The 19309-nt window shown below is 42.6% G+C and overlaps 1 protein-coding gene across 2 annotated transcripts in view; it reads left to right on the plus strand.

The window, feature by feature from the left end:
• Nucleotides 1-18834, plus strand: part of STAC2 (SH3 and cysteine rich domain 2) — a 94782-nt gene extending 75948 nt beyond the window's left edge. For both annotated transcript variants that reach the window (XM_060781089.2, XM_060781087.2), the window contains exons 7-11: nt 1759-1820; nt 5338-5435; nt 8170-8221; nt 13098-13235; nt 17574-18834. In XM_060781089.2, coding sequence (XP_060637072.2) covers nt 1759-1820; nt 5338-5435; nt 8170-8221; nt 13098-13235; nt 17574-17678 — 455 coding nt within the window. In that variant the 3' untranslated portion in view covers nt 17679-18834. The remainder of the gene's footprint in view (nt 1-1758; nt 1821-5337; nt 5436-8169; nt 8222-13097; nt 13236-17573) is intronic.
• Nucleotides 18835-19309: the final 475 nt, after the last annotated feature.

Raw genomic sequence — 19309 nt, forward strand, 5'->3', positions numbered from 1 at the left:
TAGTCCAAAGCTTAAATTGCTACATCATGCTTCGAATCATAGAGTTGGAAGAGACCTCTTGGGCCACCTAGTCCAACCCCCTACCAAGAAGCAGGAAAATCGCAGTCAAAGCACCCTCGACAGATGGCCATCCAGCCTCTACTTAAAATCTTCCAAAGAAGGAGCTTCCACCACATTCCCGGGCAAAGAGTTCCACTGCTGAACAGCTCTCACAGTTAGGAAGTTCTTCCTTTTTTTAAAAAAAAAAAATCTTTATTGGATTTTCAAATATAAACAGTAAAAAGGGGTAGGGGTTAGATGGGGAATTGGAGAGTGCAGGGGAGTGTGAGTGGGGTAAAATCCAGAATGGAACAAAGGGGGAAGAAAGAAAAAAGAAAATAAAAAATAAGGCAAAGTATTGAAAAAATTGAAAGAAATAATAATAATAATAATAATAATAATAATAATAATAATAAATGACTTCCATTCTATTTCCAGGCAGTTCTTAGTCCAATATTAACTTTCTCCCGGTGTTTGTCCAGGGAGTTATCCCATAAAGCTTTAGCCCCCACTCTGATTAATATTCAATGTCTCTCTATTTTTAAATTTAATTATCTTTATGTTTGTAATTATTTTCTCAATATTCCTCTATAGTTCTTCCTAATGTTCAGGTGGAATCTCCTTTCCTGTAGTTTGAAGTCATTGTTCCGCGTCCTAGTCCAGGGAAGCAGAAAAAAGCAAGCTTGCTTCCTCCTCCCTATGACTTCCCTTCACATATCTATACATGGCCATCATGTCTCCTCTCAGCCTTCTCTTCTGCGGGCTAAACATGCCCAGCCCTTTAAGTTGCTCCTCATAGGGCTTGTTCTCCAGACCCTTCATCATTTTAGTCGCCCTCCTCTGGACACATTCTAGCTTGTCAACATCTCCCTTAAATTGCAATGCCCAGAACTGGACACAGTATTCCAGTTGTGGTCTCACCAAGACAGAGTAGAGGGATAGTGTGACTTCCCTGGATCTAGATACTAGACTCCTATTTATGTAGGCCAAAATCCCATTGGCTTTTTTAGATGCTGCATGACATTGTTGGCTCATGCTTAACTTGTTGTCCAAGAGGACTCCAAGATCTTTTTCACACATACTACTGTCGAGCCATTCTGTATCTTTGCATTTCATTTTTTCTGCCTAAATGGAGTATCTTGCATTTGTTTACTTGGCTATGAGTCTGTACTCAAAACATTTTGTTGCCTGACAGAGAGCAGTAGATGACATTGCCTGGCCAGTTAAAATGTGTAGTACCCAAGGAAGAAAATAAAAATAAAAGGGTTAGAACCAAATTTATTTGCAGTATTATTGCTACATCGACTGCGTTTATATTAGTCTGAATCCAACTCGGTAATAACAAATAAAAAATCTGTTGTTTGAGAAGGCCACATCACCCTGTTTAATGGTAGGACTGACCCTGTAGGTTTCCTCCATCATCTCTGACAATCCTCAAGGCATGCAAGGCATTCTTTTCTGAAAGGAAGTGAAAGGGACAAAGATAATATGTACTGCAGCTGCCACATACGGGCAATCTCCAAGTTACAGAAACTCAACTTAGACACGACTTGTAGTTAACAACAGGAATTTGGGTGAAGCTTTAAAATGTGCCTGTGTAGACTTACATACAAATTCAAATTAAGATCAAACCTACAGAGCCTATCTTGTTCATAACCTGGGAACTGCCTGTATATTGCTCAAATTCTTGAAATGCCTGATCCCTTGTTCTTGTTTCAGTGTTCTTGGGGCCAGCAGAGAGTGAGGTCACCACATCGGAAGAAAAGAGCCCAGAACAGCAGGTGAAAAACATATAATTTCAAACTAAGATGTGGGTTGAGGACAGAGAATCAACAAAGCATTTGGAAAATTGGTTGGATAACACAACAGCAACAAAATTTTCTTGGGGTTTTGGTTTTTAGGCCTGCTCCTGGGGTTATTTGGGATACTGCATTGGATAGATCACATCAACTCTAGTGTCTTATATAGTTATTCGGCATCGAGCAAGGTGCTGGCTGCTGAAGCAGATTAACATCTGCATTGCATCCTGTCAGATCCCTAAAATCCAGAAAAAAGCAAGAGTCATAGCCATTTTGAAACCAGGCAAAGACCGCAATGATCCAAAAAACTATAGACCAATCTCCTTGTTCTGCCATCTTTACAAAGTTCTGGAGAGGCTTAATTTGCATAGAATTATGGAAAAAATAGACGCATGCTGATTTCAGGAAAGGCAAAAGCTGCACATCACAAGTGCTGAACCTGACTCAGCATGTAGAAGATGGTTTTGAAAGGCAGAAAATTACAGGAGCTTTCTTCATAGACCTGCTAGAAGCATATGATACTGTAAATCATGACCTTCTCCTGAGAAAAATATATATCACAAAGGACTACGACCTCAACCACTTCATAGGAAATCTGCTACAAAACAGGAGCTTTTTTGTTGAATTTCAGAGCCAGAGATGCAGATGGCAAAACAGAATAATGGCCTGCCTCAGGGGAGTGTGCTTGCTCCATCAATGTTTAACATTTACATAAATGACCAGCCACTGCCAGAAGGGACGGAGAGTTTCATTTATGTTGACGATTGCGACATCACCACTCAAGCAGGGAGCTTTGAAATGGTTGAACAGAAGCTCACTGAAGCTTTAGGTGCTCTTACTGTCTATTACAGGGAAAACCAGCTGATTCCTAATCCATCTAAAATGTAGACGTGTGCTTTTCATCCTTCTGGGACGCCTCGCGGGGATGGGCCTTGGAGGTACTGTTTTACAGTGGCTCCGCTCATTCCTTGAGGGTCGGTCTCAGAAGGTGTTACTGGGAGACTCCTGTTCAACCCCACAACCTTTGTCTTGTGGGGTTCCTCAGGATTCAATACTGTCTCCCATGTTATTTAACATATACATGAAGCCGCTGGGAGAGATCATCCAGAGTTTCGGAGTGCGATGTCATCTGTACGCAGATGATGTCCAACTCTGTCACTCCTTTCCACCTGCTACTAAGGAGGCTGTTGAGGTCCTGAACCGATGCTTGGCTGCTGTGACGGTCTGGATGAGGGCGAACAAATTGAAACTGAATCCAGACAAGACAGAGGTACTCCTGGTTAGTCGTAAGGCTGAACAGGGTATAGGGTTACAGCCTGTGTTGGATGGGGTCGCACTCCCCCTGAAGACGCAGGTTTGCAGTTTGGGTGTGATCCTGGACTCATCGCTGAGCCTGGAACCTCAGGTTTCGGCAGTGACCAGGGGAGCATTCGCATAGTTAAAACTCGTGCGCCAACTGCGCCCGTACCTTGGGAAGTCTGACTTGGCCACGGTAGTCCACGCTCTGGTTACATCCCGTTTAGACTACTGCAACGCTCTCTACGTGGGGTTGCCTTTGAAGACGGCTCGGAAGCTCCAACTAGTCCAACGTTCGGCAGCCATGATACTAACAGGAGCGGAGCGCAGGGAGCATACCACTCCTCTGCTGCACCAGCTCCACTGGCTGCCGATCTGCTACCGGGCTCAATTCAAAGTGCTGGCGTTGGCCTTTAAAGCCCTAAACGGTTCTGGCCCAAGCTACCTATCCGAACGTATCTCTGCCTATCAGCCCGCCAGGACCCTAAGATCTTCTGGGGAGGCCCTGCTCTCTATCCCGCCTGCTTCACAGGTGCGGCTGGCGGGGACGAGAGACAGGGCCTTTTCTGTGGTGGCCCCTCGGCTGTGGAACGCCCTTCCCATGGAGGTAAGACCAGCCCCCTCGCTAATGGTGTTCCGAAGAAGATTAAAAACTTGAATGTTTGAACAGGCATTTGGTTAATCAGTGCAATGAATGTGACGATTACAGGAATGGAAATATGGACGACGAATTTGGATCACGACTCTAGTTATGAGATGCATTGTGTTGTTACTGTTGTGTAATATTGTATATTGTGCTCTTGTGGTTTTAAATTGTATATCGTTGATTGATTTTATCCTTGTTGTAAACCGCGTTGAGTCGCCGGTTAGGCTGAGAAACTGCGGTATACAAGTAAAGTAAAGTAAATAAATAAATAAATAAAAGAACAGACAAGCATCTCAAGCTCTGAGGATTACCTAGGAAGGAATCCCACTGGAGCATTGCAGCACACTAAAATACCTGGGAGTTACCCTGGACCGTTCTCTGACTTATAAGAAGCACTGCTTGAATATCAAGCAAAAAGTGGGTGCTAGAAATAATATTGTACAAAAGCTGACTGGCACCACCTGAGGAATAGAGTGAACACATATGCCCTTGTGCTTTGCTACTTTGCTGCTGAATACGCATGCCTAGTGTGGAATACATCGCACCACATTAAATACATGTTAATTGTACCCTCATCTTGCTTCTGACATGATAAAAAATAACTCAATCATGATATTGTATGGGCTAGCAGATGAAGGATATAATCTCAAAAATAGAACTTATAGGGGAAAACTGTTTGCATTTTTAAAATCATCAAGTCAAATATACCCAGAAACTAGGCTAATATCTAAGGCACCAAAATGTGTGCCGGCCAGTGTAATCCAAGAAGAGATAAGGGGCATTCTTATTTTTTTAGTGCCAAACACCAATGTTGTCTCTTAAAGCTCAGGTTTAAATATTCTTGACCATGTAAACATTTAAAATAAACCCCAGCACTACCAATAAAATATTCTATTTTTAAAAAGCTTAAATATACAACTTCAACCTTTTTCTAAAGGTAGAAAGAGTGGCTATTTGTTCCCATTTCTAAGAGAAGTTGGTTTCAATAGAACTCAGTATGTTTATTCAGAAAATGTTCCCACATGTGGCTTTGCAACCTGATTTAATAATCTTGGATGCATTTGTATGGGAGCCAGTCCTGTTTCTGGACATAGTTTTAAACACCAATCAAGTTGTGTTTCCTTGCGGAAAACAAGGAGATTAGCAGCCTTATGTTCAAAAATGGCGAAGGCAGGGATGGGGATTGTGAGCTTGCAATCTCCATTGGCTTTGGAAGCATAAGCAGAGGTTTTTCTGCAGCTCCTACAACCCCTCTTTATTTCAAACAGAAAAAAATCTGCAAAAATAGAGAATCCTATTTCAAGGATCGTCCTCTAAAATGTTGTCTTCTACACTTCCCACACATTCCCTGTGTCCCAGATTACATTTTTGAACACGAGGAATGATCTCCCAGCCATTTCCATTTACATCACGGGTAGGGGGGTGGGCTAGTGAGACATGGAAGTCCTAAAGTAGTAGAAAATATGGTGGGTATACTCTTGTCATCTGTGGTTGCCCACTTGAACCTAAAACCTGGACAAAGTCTGTAACACATAGTTTTCTTTCTTCTTCCTGCAGTCGGCTCGAGCTTCTGCACGGAAGGAGATCTCACCCATGTACTCATATGTAGCTCTCTACAAGTTTCTGCCTCAGGAGAACAATGACCTACCCCTGAAGTAAGTCTATCCCTTGCCCTATCTTGACAATTTCATTAGTTCAGAGCATGAGGTGCCAGCAGATTAGCCCTTTGACCACATGCTAACGCAATCCAAAGTTTTGTTGACTAGTAGTCAGAAAGCCTTTAACAAACACACTAGCTGTTTGAGGATAATGGTGAATGCTAATCAAGTTCTAATTGTTCTTGTTAGGATTACTACAATAAGGGTATCATAATATGCATGCATGCATGTATGTATGTATGTCATAGCAGTTTACGCGCTGGATTAGAAATCCAGGAGACCAAGATTTGAATCCCTGCTCGCTAGTTAAAACCCTTGCTGATCTTGGAGACATCACACTCTTTCAGTCTAAAAAGAAAAGCAACAGCAAACCTTCTGTTTAATAAATCTTGCCAAGGACACTTACGTTTGATAGTATATGACAAGGCTTTCATGGCCGAAGGCTTTCATGGCCAGGATCACTAGGTTGTTGTAGGTTTTTGGGGCTATATGGCCATGTTCTAGAGGTGTTCTCTCCTGACGTTTCGCCTACTTCTATGGCAAGCATCCTCACTACCTCTGAGGATGCTTGCCATAGATACAGGTGAAAGGTCAGAAGAGAATGCCTCTAGAACATGGCCATATAGCCCGAAAAAAACTACAATAACCCAGTATATGACAGTACCCTGTATGTGTGCATATCTTATTTGTATAAAGTGCACTGGTTTGAGAATCACATATCCTCTAGTCCAGAGCTTTTCAAACTTTTCATGTTGATGGCACATTTTTGGGATATGCATGATTTTGCAACACAGTAACTCAGTTTTACTAGCAAATGAGAGGTTAAACCAACCTCTTATAAGAGATAGGGACACATACATACATTGTAATAATGAAATGTATGGGGACACAACATATCTCATGAAAATCTTTCATTTATCTATATTAATAAAAATGTAATGTTCGTTTGTGGGATTAACATAACTCAAAAACCACTGGATGAATTGACACCAAATTTAAACACAATACAGCTATCAGGCCCACAAGTGACTATCACTCATAAAAACACTGAAAAACACAGCAGAAGAGACTTAAAAAGACAAAAAAAATAAAAAATACATTACAACACATTCACCAAACCACATATATACACATATACAAAAATATATGCACATATCAAAATACAGACTGGGCCACAGCAATGCGTGGCAGGAGACAGCTAGTATTTTTATAAATATATAAAAATAATAACATGCATTTCTCGTTATATTGTCGAAGGCTTTCATGGCTGGAATCACTGACCTCACAACCTCTGAGAATGCTTGCCATAGATACAGGCGAAACGTAAGGAAAGAATGCTTCTAGAACATAGCCATATAGCCCGAAAAAACCTACAACAACCCATACCTTGTTATGTTTGCATGATTTTTGTCACCTCATTACATTTGCACAACACACCTACAGACTGCAGCCAACACACTAACATGTTGCAACACACAGTTTGGAAAGCTCTGCTCTAGATGTTTGCTGGACTGCAGTTCCTATTTAAAGTGCTATGTGGTTCCCACCTCTGATGTTTTCAAAGGGCTTTGACTGTTGGTGAAACTTTTCTAGAAAAGTATCTAAGTGGTAGAAAATAGGGAGGATGCCTCATGCTGGTGACTGATCTTTTTGACATGGGACCACTTGCTCAGCTGTGGTGTGACCACTTGCTCAGCTGGTTCGAGGTTTTGGGCTTGAGTGTTACCAGTACGCTGATGACACTCAGCTTGTGCTGAAGATGGAAGGCCGACCGGACTCTGTACCCGATTGTTTCCATCAGTGCCTCGAGGCCGTTACTAGATGGCTGCGTGCCAGCATGTTGAGGGTGAATCCATCAAAGACGGAGATCCTATGGCTGGATATCCAGCTGCCTACCCTGGATGGCGAGGCGCTACGCCCGTCACCATTGGTAAAGAGTCTGGGAATCCTTTTGGACCCTCTGCTGACGATGGAGGCCCAAGTCTCCGCTGTTAGCAGAACCACCTTTTTTCATCTGTGGCAAGCTAGACAGCTGGCCCCCTACCTGTCCAGGGCCGACCTAGCTACGGTGATCCAGGCTATGGTCATCTCAAGACTGGACTACTGTAACACCCTCTACATCGGCCTTCCTCTGTCGGTGATCCGGAAGCTCAAGTTGGTACAAAACGCAGCTGCTCGGCTTCTTGCGGGAATTCCGATGAGATGCCACATAACCCCAATCTTACTACAGCTGCATTGGTTACCAATTGAGCACCGGATCACTTTCAAAGTGATGGTACTCACCTTTAAGGCCTGGCATGGTCTGGGGCCGATGTACCTGAGGGACCGCCTCACCCCCTACCAACCCCAGAGATCCCTCCATTCTGAGGACCAAGATCTATTGGAAATTACCAGTGTCAAGACCTTGCGTCTAACAGCAACCAGATGCAGAGCCTTCACAGCAGTGGCACCATCACTCTGGAATACTTTGCCACCTGAAGTCCGTGCCTTGCGGGATTTATCAGCTTTCCGCAGGGCATGTAAGACATATCTATTTTGATAGGCCTTTGATCTCTGATTGTTTTTAAATTGTTTTAAATTGTGTTCGATTTTAGCCGTTCTTGTAAGCCGCTCTGAGCCCCAGGGGAGTGGCGGCATATAAGTTCAAATAATAAATAAATAAATAAAATATGCTTATATATTATCCCTTTTTTATGTCTGGAGAAGAATCATTTTTTTTCTCTCACTTCAGGCCTGGTGATCGAATCATGCTGGTGGATGATTCCAATGAGGACTGGTGGAAGGTGAGTAGGAAGGGAAATGTTCTAAAATTGCTGCCCAATTTAAATTTTAGGGACCTGATTTGGGATCTTTTCATTAAAAAGCAGTATGTGTGTGTGTGTGTATTGTCGTGTCAAGAGCGACTTGAGAAACAGCAAGTCGCTTCTGGTGTGAGAGAATTGGCCGTCTGCAAGGACGTTGCCCAGAGGACGCCTGGATGTTTTGATGTTTTACCATCCTTGTGGGAGGCTTCTCTCATATCCCCGCATGATGAGCTGGAGCTGACAGAGGGAGCTCATCCGCGCACTCCCCGGACTCGAACCTGTGACCTGTCGGTCTTCAGTCCTGCCGGTAGAGGGGTTTAACCCACTGCCACTGGGGGCTCCATTGTGTGTATAATACAAATAAGGAAATAATATTTCTAAGTGGTAAACGCTTGGCTTCATGGCATGGCAAGGCACGGAGATTTAAATTTGCATCTTCTCCGTTCAAAAAACACCATATCTTCTTTCCATTTTTTCTGTCCTAGATCTCCCAGTTACATTTGGAAGCATGCATGTCTTGCATTATAGACTTTGCCTTGTTCATGCCTGTACAACACCATCCCCCAGTGGATTACGCTCCACATATGTTGGATGACATCTCCCATCATCCTATCCAGCAAGATGGAGCCTTCACCATGTGTGGAGAGTACCAGACTTGGGAAGGTTCTGGTGCCCTCCTAAACCAACTTGCTTAGCTACATAACAGAGTCTGGGAAACATGCTTTGTGGAATACAGCTCCCACGCTTCCTAAGCTACATGGGCACTGGACTATTGGATGTGGGATTCTAGGAGGTGAAGTCTAAAAGATAGTGTGTCCATGCTCTCATGCCCAATTTTCTGATCCTTTCCTTTCTCTCTTGCATTCACATATTATCTCTTATGCACACACATGTTTCCACATCAATGCACGCGCACACACATTTTATAAACCCTGGGGGAAAGAGTTTGGCCTCGAAGGCAGCCAAACACACATCTGGTACCTTGTCCCTGTTACTATAGCAACCTGACAGGTTGCAAGAACATCCTTCACACTTCCAGAGCTTTCCAGCCGGTCAGAGAAATCTGTGAAGAGTCTGAGGACAAGACCTTGCAATGTGTTGCCCTCTATATCTTCTCCTGTCCTTTCCATCTTGATAGCTTCTGCTGCAAATGCTCAAATGCTCTTGCTCCTGATTTTGGGCACTAAATGGTGTTGGAAAGGCAAGAGTTACTGCAATGGTGATGTGACACCAAGACCTTTTCCACCTCAAAACTATTTTGGGGTGTCAGAAGTCATCCCCAAGGTGTTCGGATTGGATGATTTATCTCTTAGCCTATGGTGGAAAAGGTCTTTATTTCACCTCTTGTATATAGCGGCGCTCCATGCAGTCATGCCGGCCACATGACCTTGGAGGTGTCTACGGACAACGCTGGCTCTTCGACTTAGAAATGGAGATGAGCACCACACTCCAGAGTCAGACATGACTGGACTTAATGTCAGGGGACTACCTTTACTATATAGGGGTGTGCGAAATGGCAGAAATACGTTATGTGTTTGTTTTGAATTTTGTGTCCGTCCATCGTCCGTGCCCCCCCCCCCCCCCCGTTCTGTTTTTGGGAAGAGTCTTCCAAAAATGAAAACGGAATTTCACTTCACAAACGCGTTTGGTGGGGACGAGAGACAGGGCCTTCCCAGTGGTGGCCCCTCGGTTATGGAACACCCTTCATGGGGACATTAGATTGGAGTGTCTTTTGCCTTTTTCCCACGGAAGCTGTTTCTATTTATCTACTTACATTTATGTGTTTTCGAACGGCTAAGTTGACAGGAGCTAGGGCTAACAGCAGGAGCTCACCCCATCCCGTGGAGTTAAACTGCCGGCCTTCAGGTCAGCAGTTCAGCACAAGGGTTTAATCCATTGTGCCACCTTGTTGTTGTTTTTAAAGCAAAGAATAATAAAAAATAGAGAAAAATAAAACTCCTATGTTATCCCTCCATCACCCAACTCCCTGACCACATTTTCCACTATATTGTTATCTTTAGCCATGTGCATTTTTCACTATATTGTTATCCTTAGCCATGTGCACAGTTCTATATTGGCTTTATCCATTTTTACCAATTCTATATATGTTGTCCATTTGTTTTTTATTTCCTCTATTTTATCCCCTTGTGTATCCTCCGTCATTACACTTGCCAGTATTTGAAATTGTTCCTGTTCATTTGTTCCAGTTTTCCAATGTCCACTTTTTTCATCTTTCCACCCCCATGCAAAAACTTCTTGTCCAACTCGAATCATAGTTTTAAACGTTTCTTGTTCCTTTCCATTAATTCTCTTGTTTCCTAATATTCCCATTATTTATTTATTATTTCTCATCCCGAGGGGGACTCAGAGCAGTTTACAAGTAAAAAGTAAATACAATATATTATATTATTACCATAGCACAATATTAATATTATATATTACATTGTACTATAACATTATACTGTAATATTATTAGTAATATTACATTTAATATAAAATATATAATTATAATATCATATTAGTAGTAGTAGTATTATATTGGATTACATTATATTATCAATATTATATGTATATACATATAATATATGGAACATTTGTATCATGTCTAAATTGACTTGTATAGGCAGAGGCAGCCCTAGGTAATTTTCAACAGTAAGCACACAGTATTTTGCCCCCCCCCCCCCCAACCAATCATTGATATATATTTTCTTTCGTCGTGGGAGTTCTGTGTGCTATATTTGGTTCAATTCCATCATTGGTGGAGTTCAGAATGCTCTTTGATTGTAGGTGAACTATACATCCCAGTAACTACAACTCGCATATGTCAAGGTCTATTTTCCCCCAAGAGTGCCTCAAGAGCGCCCCTGGGCAAAATCAACTCTATCGCGAATGCTTACTTTGGATAATGGTTGAGCCGCCCCTGTGTATAGGTATTTTAAATATTATTTCCATCTTGCTCTAGAGCAGTGGTTCCCAGCCTTTTTTGACCAGGGAGCACTTGACCAAGGACCACTTTGACCACAGTCTACTTTGACCAGGGACCTTTCTCCAACATTAGTATTGAAAGGGGTTATGAATCTGTTTTTGGTCATGTTTAGATTTAGTTTGGTTATTTGGGGTGCTGATTCAAAAAATTGCATTAGATAGACCACTTCAGCTCTAGTTTCTGATACAGAACATATGCCATCCAACAGTCGCCATCTGCTCACCCACAGAAAACCATATTTAATAATCTAGAGCTGATGTGGTAGTAGAGACCTCTCCTTTCTGACATCCCGTTGCTTCGGCACTATAAGAGGATTTCGCAAGACCATTTGTTCTCATTGCCGTATGGTTTTGACGCAACAGTGTAGTAATTGTGAGGCTGCGGACCATATTTTCCTTCTTTTGGACCACTGATGGTCCACAGACCACAGGTTGGGAAACACTGTTCTAGAGAACTAATCTTGTGAGGTTCAAAAACTCAAGGAGCACCTGTTTCAAGCAATCAGGGAGATTTGCATCTAGTCACTTTAATGATGTAAAATGAGATGTAATGTCTGCAGTCTTACAAGGTTTATAAATGTAAGTATTTATTTATAAAGACATTTACATACTGCCTTTGAGCACCTCCTCCATAAGTGCCCTCAAGGTGGTTTATAACAATAACACAAAATCTTAATACAAGAAGGAAAGAAAGAAAGAAAAATGAGGCTGTCAAAACAAACAATATGAAAGGCGGTCCAATTAACAAACAAATAAAACCCACTGAAAACCTGGCAAAATAAATATTGTTTTCACTGCCCACATTTAAAAAAAAAAAACACCATCAGAAGTATGGTGAGTAAAATATGTGTATATTCAAAATGTTAGAATCATAGAGTTGGAAGAGACCTCATGGACCATCCAGTCCAACCCCCTGCCAAGAAGCAGGAATACTTCATTCAAAGCACCCCTGACAGATGGCCATCTAGCCTCTGTTTTAAAGCTTCCAAAGAAGGAGCCTCCACCACACTCCGGGACAGAGAGTTCCACTGCTGAACGGCTCTCACAGTCAGGAAGTTCTTCCTCATGTTCAGATGGAATCTCCTTTCTTGTAGTTTGAAGCCATTGTTCCGTGTCCTAGTCTCCAGGGAAGCAGAAAACAAGCTTGCTTCCTCCTCCCTATAACTTCCTCTCACATATTTATACATGGCTATCATATCTCCTGTCAGCCTTCTCTTCTTCAGGCTAAACGTGCCCAGCTCTTTAAGCCACTCTTCATAGGGCTTGTTCTCCAGACCCTTGATCATTTTAGTTGCCTTCCTCTGGACACATTCCAGCTTGTCAATATCTCTCTTGAATTGTGGTGCCCAGAATTGGACACAATATTCCAGGTGTGGTCTAACCAAGGCAGAATAGAGGGGTAGCATGACTTCCCTAGATCTAGACACTATGCTCCTATTGATGCAGGCCAAAATCCCATTGGCTTTTTTTACCACCACATGACATTATTGGCTCATATTTAACTTGTTGTCCACGAGGACTCCAAGATCTTTTTCACATGTACTGCTCTCGAGCCAGGCATTGTTCCCCATTCTGTATCTTTGCATTTCGTTTTTTCGTTTTCATGCTGGTGGATACCTACATCAACATTTATTATCTCAACACAGAATTTACCTATCTGCTTTTATGTGATTAGTATAAAGTTGGCTAAGGCTTTTAAATAGACATTTGTAAAAACTCACTACTTTTTTATTTATTTTTTTAATTTTGGACACTTAACGGTTCCAGTTGCTGTTTTTGTATTATTTTATATTTGTTTCATGTGTAAACTACCTTAAAATGGTACATGAGTATTTCAAACAAAGTTCACAATTTAAATTCTCTGTTCTAGGGAAAGTTGGGCGACCGCATAGGCTTCTTCCCAGCCAATTTTGTGCAGCGGGTTCGTCCGGGTGAAACAGTGTGGACTTGCAATCGGACTTTCTATGGCAATAAGGAGCAGGGACAGCTGAGCCTTAAGGAAAACCAGGTAAGGGCAAACACTCAGCAACTGGGACAAGCAATCTGTACCCCAAAGCAGGGATTATGTGATTCCCCTAACATTATTGGACTGCACCTTCCAGCATCCAGTAGCATTGCCTGTGCAGGCAAGAGTTGCAGTCCAACATCTGAATCAGCACCCCCAAATAACCCCAGACACAGGTAAAAAAATCAAAACAACCTAGATTTTTTTTTGTTGGGCTGTGATTAGACTAGGGCCTCTTCCACACAGCTGTATAAAATCTCACATTATCTACTTTGAACTGAGTTATATGGCAGTGTGGACTCAGATAACCCTGTTCAAAGCAGATATTGTGGATTATCTGCCTTGAAATTCTGGATTATATGGCTGTGTAGGTTTAGAAAAGGCAGAGGAACGAGAGACCAAATTGCCAATATCCGCTGGATAATGGAGAAAGGCATGGAGTTTCAGAAAAACATCTATTTCTGTTTTATTGACTATTCTAAAGCCTTTGACTATGTGGATTATAATAAATTGTGGCAAGTTCTTGGTGGGATGGGCATACCAAATCACATTGTCTCTCTCCTGAGGAATCTGTATAAGGACCAAGTAGCACCAGTAAGAACTGATCATGGAACAACAGACTGGTTCAGGATTGGGAAAGGTGTACGGCAGGGTTGTATACTCCAACCCAACCTATTCAACTTGTATGCAGAACACATCATGCGAATGTAAGGCTGGGGTGAAAATTGCTGGAAGAAACATTAACAACCTTAGATATGCAGATGACACCACTTTGATGGCAAAAAGCGAGGAGGAGCTGAGGTGCCTTCTAATCAAGATGAAAGAAGAAAGCGCAAATGCTGGGTTGCAGCTGCTCCAAGATTATGGCAAAAGGAATGATTGACAACTGGGAAATAGAGGGAGAAAACATGGAGGCAGTGACAGACTTTGTATTTCTAGGTGCAAAGATTACTACAGATGCAGACTGCAGCCAGGAAATCAGGAGACGCTTACTTCTTGGGAGGAGAGCAATGTCCAATCTCAATAACCTAGTGAAGAGTAGAGACATCACACTGGCAACGAAAATCCGCATAGTTAAAGCAATGGCATTCCCCGTAGCCACCTACGGATTTGAGAGCTGGGCCATAGGGAAGGCTGAGTGAAGGAAGATAGATGCTTTTGTACTGTGGTGCTGGATGGAGGAAAGTTCTGAGAATGCCTTGGACTGTGAGAAGGTCCAACCAGTCCATACTTCAAGAAACAAAGCCTGATTGCTCATTGGAGAGAAGAATAGTAGAGGCCAAGATGAAGTACTTTGGCCACATAATGAGAAGACAGGAAAGCTTAGAGAGGACAATTATGCTGGGGAAAATGGAAGGATAAAGGAAGAGGGGCCGACAAAGGGCAAGATGGATTGATGGTATCCTTGAAGTGACTGGCTTGACCTTGAAGGAGTTGGTGGTGGTGACGGCCAACAGGGAGCTCTGGCATGGGCTGGTCCATGAGATCACGAAGAGTCGGAAACAACTGAACAAATGAACAACAACAACATGGCTGTGCGGAAGGGCCCCAGGACTCTGGAAAATAGCATTTGATTTACCACTCTGTCATGAAGTAACTTGGGGCAAGTCACACAGTCTTAGCCTCAGAATATCCCGTGATAGGGTTGCCGTAAATTGGAGACTACTTGAAGGCATACAACAGCAAAAATAACAATAATGTACAGGTATGGTCTTACATTCCCAACAATAGACACCATCTGTTGTTATCACTAGAATGTTTGAGTCAAAGACTCCTGTGCATTGCAAGTTCCCTCCCTTCTGAAACTAACAAAGACCTGCTAATGATCTCGGAGCCCCTTGATCTGTCTGTCTGATACTTTAGTATCTAGTCCCAATGGGCCCCTGCAGACAGATTCATTTTGATGTATCTTAATATGTCACTGGCAGACAAAACTAAGATAATCTGTGACATGAAAGAAGGGGGCGGGTAGTTACAAACACCTAACAAAGGAAGTGAGATCCATAACATTGCAATGCAGAGATTAGAAGGGGCACAAAGAAGGGGTGGAAGTAGGGTGAAAAACAGCCCCAAAGCACTCCCACTAGGCAGATTGAGGCAGCCACCTCAAGCAGCTCACATAAATAGACCAGCAATTATTAGTTCTTACCTTTGTTATTGCTTTGTTTTTATACTAAAGTCAGGATCATGTAGGCCATAGTATTTCCAATTTCTATTTGTGGACAGTGAAAAAAGTTGATGGGACCACAGAGAATCAATTCATTTGAAATATAGAGTTGGAACAGAGTTCTACAAATAATATGGACTGCCAAAAATGGGTCTGCAAGGAAATGAAATCTAAACTTTTTCACTACAAGCAAAAAGGATTACACTGGAGTTGTAGGAATGGTTCAGGACCTGCCTATCTGCGCAACCGCCTCCTCCCTTACGAGCCCACATGGTCCTTAAAATCTTCCGGGGATGCTCTTCTCTCACTCCCGTCCCCGTCTCAGGCACGGTTGGTGGGGACGAGAGAGAGGGCATTCTCGGTGGTGGCCCCCTGTCTCTGGAACTCCCTCCCCAAGAAGATTAGGCTGGCAGCCTCCCTAGCCACATTCAGTAAGGAATTAAAGATGTGGATGTTTCGTCGTGCTTTCGATTGACAACTCCTATGACAAATGGCCTTTATCATGACCTGAATTATCGTTTAATCTGATGTCCTATACTATATTAACTGAATTGTTTCTGATCCTGTTAATTTGCTCTGTTTCCATGATATTTCCTATACCATTATACGTTGTTATCCACCTTACTAAACCACCTTATCCTTTAACTAGCTCACGTAGTGGCCTTCTTCCCCCCCCCCCCCCTCCAAAATTAGTCTGCTATTATTGTTGTTGCTAGCTATGTTGTTTTACGCTGTTTTATGCTGTCTTAATTGTTATTGCTTTGTTTTTAATTGTATTCTGTCTTGGGCTTGGGCCCCATGTAAGCTGCCCCGAGTCCCTTCGGCGAGATGGAGGCGGGGTAGAAAAATAAAGTTCTTCTTCTTCTTCTTCTAGAAAAAGAGAAAAACAATAGGTGTACCTATCATGGAATTTTCTTGGCAAGATTTGTTAAGAGGCAGTCTGCCCTTGACTTTCTCTGAGGCTTAGAAAGTGCAATTTGCCCAAGGGCCCTTCCACACAGCCATATAGATCAGAATATCGAGGCAGATAATCCACAATATCTGCTTTGAACTGGATTATCTGAGTCCACACTGCCATATAATCCAATGTAGATTTTATACAGCTGTGTGGAAAGAGACTAAGATTGCCTATCAGGTATCCATGGTTGAGCAGGGATTCAAACTCTGGTCTCTGGAGTCCAGGTTTAACCACCTAACTACCATACCACAATATTGCAAGTGGATTCACTTAATAAAGGAAAGCGTGGCCTTATTTTGCAAGATATCAGCAGCACTGTTAGTAATTGGATTTCTTGGAGGTCTCATTCTTAAGGTCTCCATAAGCTGAAGCCAACTTGATAGCACATAATGATAGAGAAGGGTTGGAGATGTGTAGGTTTCACTCGTTAGGTGTTGAAATGATCTACGGAACTCCCTGTGGAACTCCCTGCCCAGGGATATCAGATCGGCCCACTCCCTCCTAAGCTTTCAAAAAAAACCCCTGAAAACTTGGCTCTTAGAGCAAGCTTTTGGAGCCTCAGCTTAATCAGATAAACCTGAATTAGAAAATGACCTAGGAATGGCTAAAACGACGGAATGGATGAGGACTGAATATGACAACATAGTTTTTAAAATGGTATTGTTCACTGGTTTGATGTTTTTAGATATATTGTAACGTGATATTTTATTTTTATTGATGTGTGTATTTTATATATGGCATCGAATTGTGTCGATTGTTCGCCGCCCTGAGTTGTCTTTGGGCTGATATGGGTGAGGTAAAAATGATATACGTAAATAAATAAATTTATTACACCTGATAAATGATCCATGTTGACTTGGGCAGGAGGTTGTGATACCATTTCCTGCACCATTTTAACAGCAAAATATCTTGGTGGATTTTTTTTTTTGTATATGACCCAAGACATGTTGCTACAGACTCTGAATGTGTTTTTATTGTATGTGTCTATAGACACCTTTGGTTTTTTAAAAATTGTGATAAGCAATATTTAGAAATTGTAACTTGACAGCCCTGATGTTCATGGATTAGCAAACCCTCAGGGCAATCTGACAATCCGTCTGCTTTCTCTTCCCACCCACTCTTTTGCTCTTTTATCAAAACTCTGACATCCGAGTATCATTTTTTCTGTTTGTCTCTAGAGTCCTCTTAACAACATTTTCCTTTTTTTTCTCCCTAGATCTGTGTTGGTGTGGGGAAGACCAAGGAGAATGAGGGTTACATCAAGGTGACAAGTGGGAAAAAGAGAGGACTTGTGCCTGCAGATGCCCTAACAGAAATCTGATGACATAACAAGAGCGCAAAGCAAGATGGAAAAGTTTAAAAGTAATGTCCACAGGCAAAGACAGCTCTGCCTGAGTCCAGTCCAGCCCATCCCATCCCTGTGCACTTGGCTATTCACTCTTTTATGGAATCTTCTGGGTGGATTGAGGATGGCTTTGTTTTGGAGGACAGAAGAAGGTGGAAGGGATCGGCTTGAGGTCCACTTAGAGTGGGGCCTTCCTGCTTCTGTCTAGCTGGGGCTGGAAATTTGTCTCCAGCCTGATGTTTCCGTTGGTTTGTTGGTTTCCAAAAGAGCCCTCTGCCATTTTTTCAGAGGGCGCCACTGACATCTCTGTGGCATAGGGTGCATAGGAGATTTCCACTGCTGTGGTTCACCCCCTTTTTTCTTTGTCTTTGGGTTCCACTTCCATGGCAACAAATGTTGGTTGTTGTCAGCCAGCCTTTACCCTATAGGGCTCTTTATATCTTGGCATAACGCTTCTTCTGCACCCAACCCGTAGTGATAATTTTGTGTCGCATGCGTATGACATGTGGACATACAAAGGCCTTCTCTGGCCAAGAACACCACATCAGTGTGTTGTGTCTGTCTGTCCATGTATGTGTGTATATGTGTGTTTGGATGTTGCTCAGGGTTGGTAGAGCCTCTTATTGGAAAGCAAAAAGAGGCAGGACATTTCTATTGGTCACGGACCAAGATGTCTCACTACGGAGCCTGTTACGCATTTTGCTCTAGCGGGGCTAACTGCTTTCGCATTTCATTATTTCCCCTCGTCCTTGATATGAAATGTTGCCTTCGTTTTTGGCTCCCTGGGCATTTCTTTGGTCTCCGTTTGCCCCTTGAGCCCGCGGCAGCTCCCTCATCACATGGCTGGCAACAGTGAGGACCATTTCTCAGGGACCTTCCTCAGCCAGATGGATTTTGGGAACTAAACTGAGAATGTCACAGGAGAGGTTGAGAGACCCTGATCGTCCTGTCTTTCCTCACTTTGCCAGCATGCTTCCAGCTATTTGTCATCTATAGATGTACTTTTGTAATGTGAAAACAAACAAACAAGATTTCATTCCGTCCCATCTATCAGAAGATTGCACTGATATCTGAGCATTATCAGCACAACTAAGCTGGTATTTTTCATCTTTGGATTGGATGGTCAAGCAGGAGACATAGCAGGCCTGATGGATCAGAGGAACAGCCGTTTTAGCCCAGTCTTCTGTTTCCACAATGATCAACCAGATGTCTCTGGGAAATCCTCCAACTGGGTATGAGTGCAATAGCACCCTACCATTTTATATACAGTCCAGCCCATGGAAAAAGCACTTGCATGTGTAAAGGTATCATGCATGAAATGGATTGAGTGTGTCTACTGGGTCACTCACATGTAGAACACTAGTAACCAGTGGCCTAAATCCCCTAATGGTAGCAGATCCTCTTTGATCTTGGAAACTAAGCAGGGTCAGTTCTAGTTAGACCAATGAATTACTAGGTGCTCTAGATTATATTTCAGAGGAAGGAAATGGTAAAACAACTCTGAGTATTCCTCGATTAAGAAACCAGGGGTTACCGTAAGTCAACAGGCAACCTGAAGGCACACACACACACATACACACGCATATATATATTCATATGTACTCACA

Source organism: Anolis sagrei, chromosome 6 (assembly GCF_037176765.1).
Source record: "Anolis sagrei isolate rAnoSag1 chromosome 6, rAnoSag1.mat, whole genome shotgun sequence".
In the NCBI taxonomy this organism is placed as follows: Eukaryota; Metazoa; Chordata; class Lepidosauria; order Squamata; family Dactyloidae; genus Anolis; species Anolis sagrei.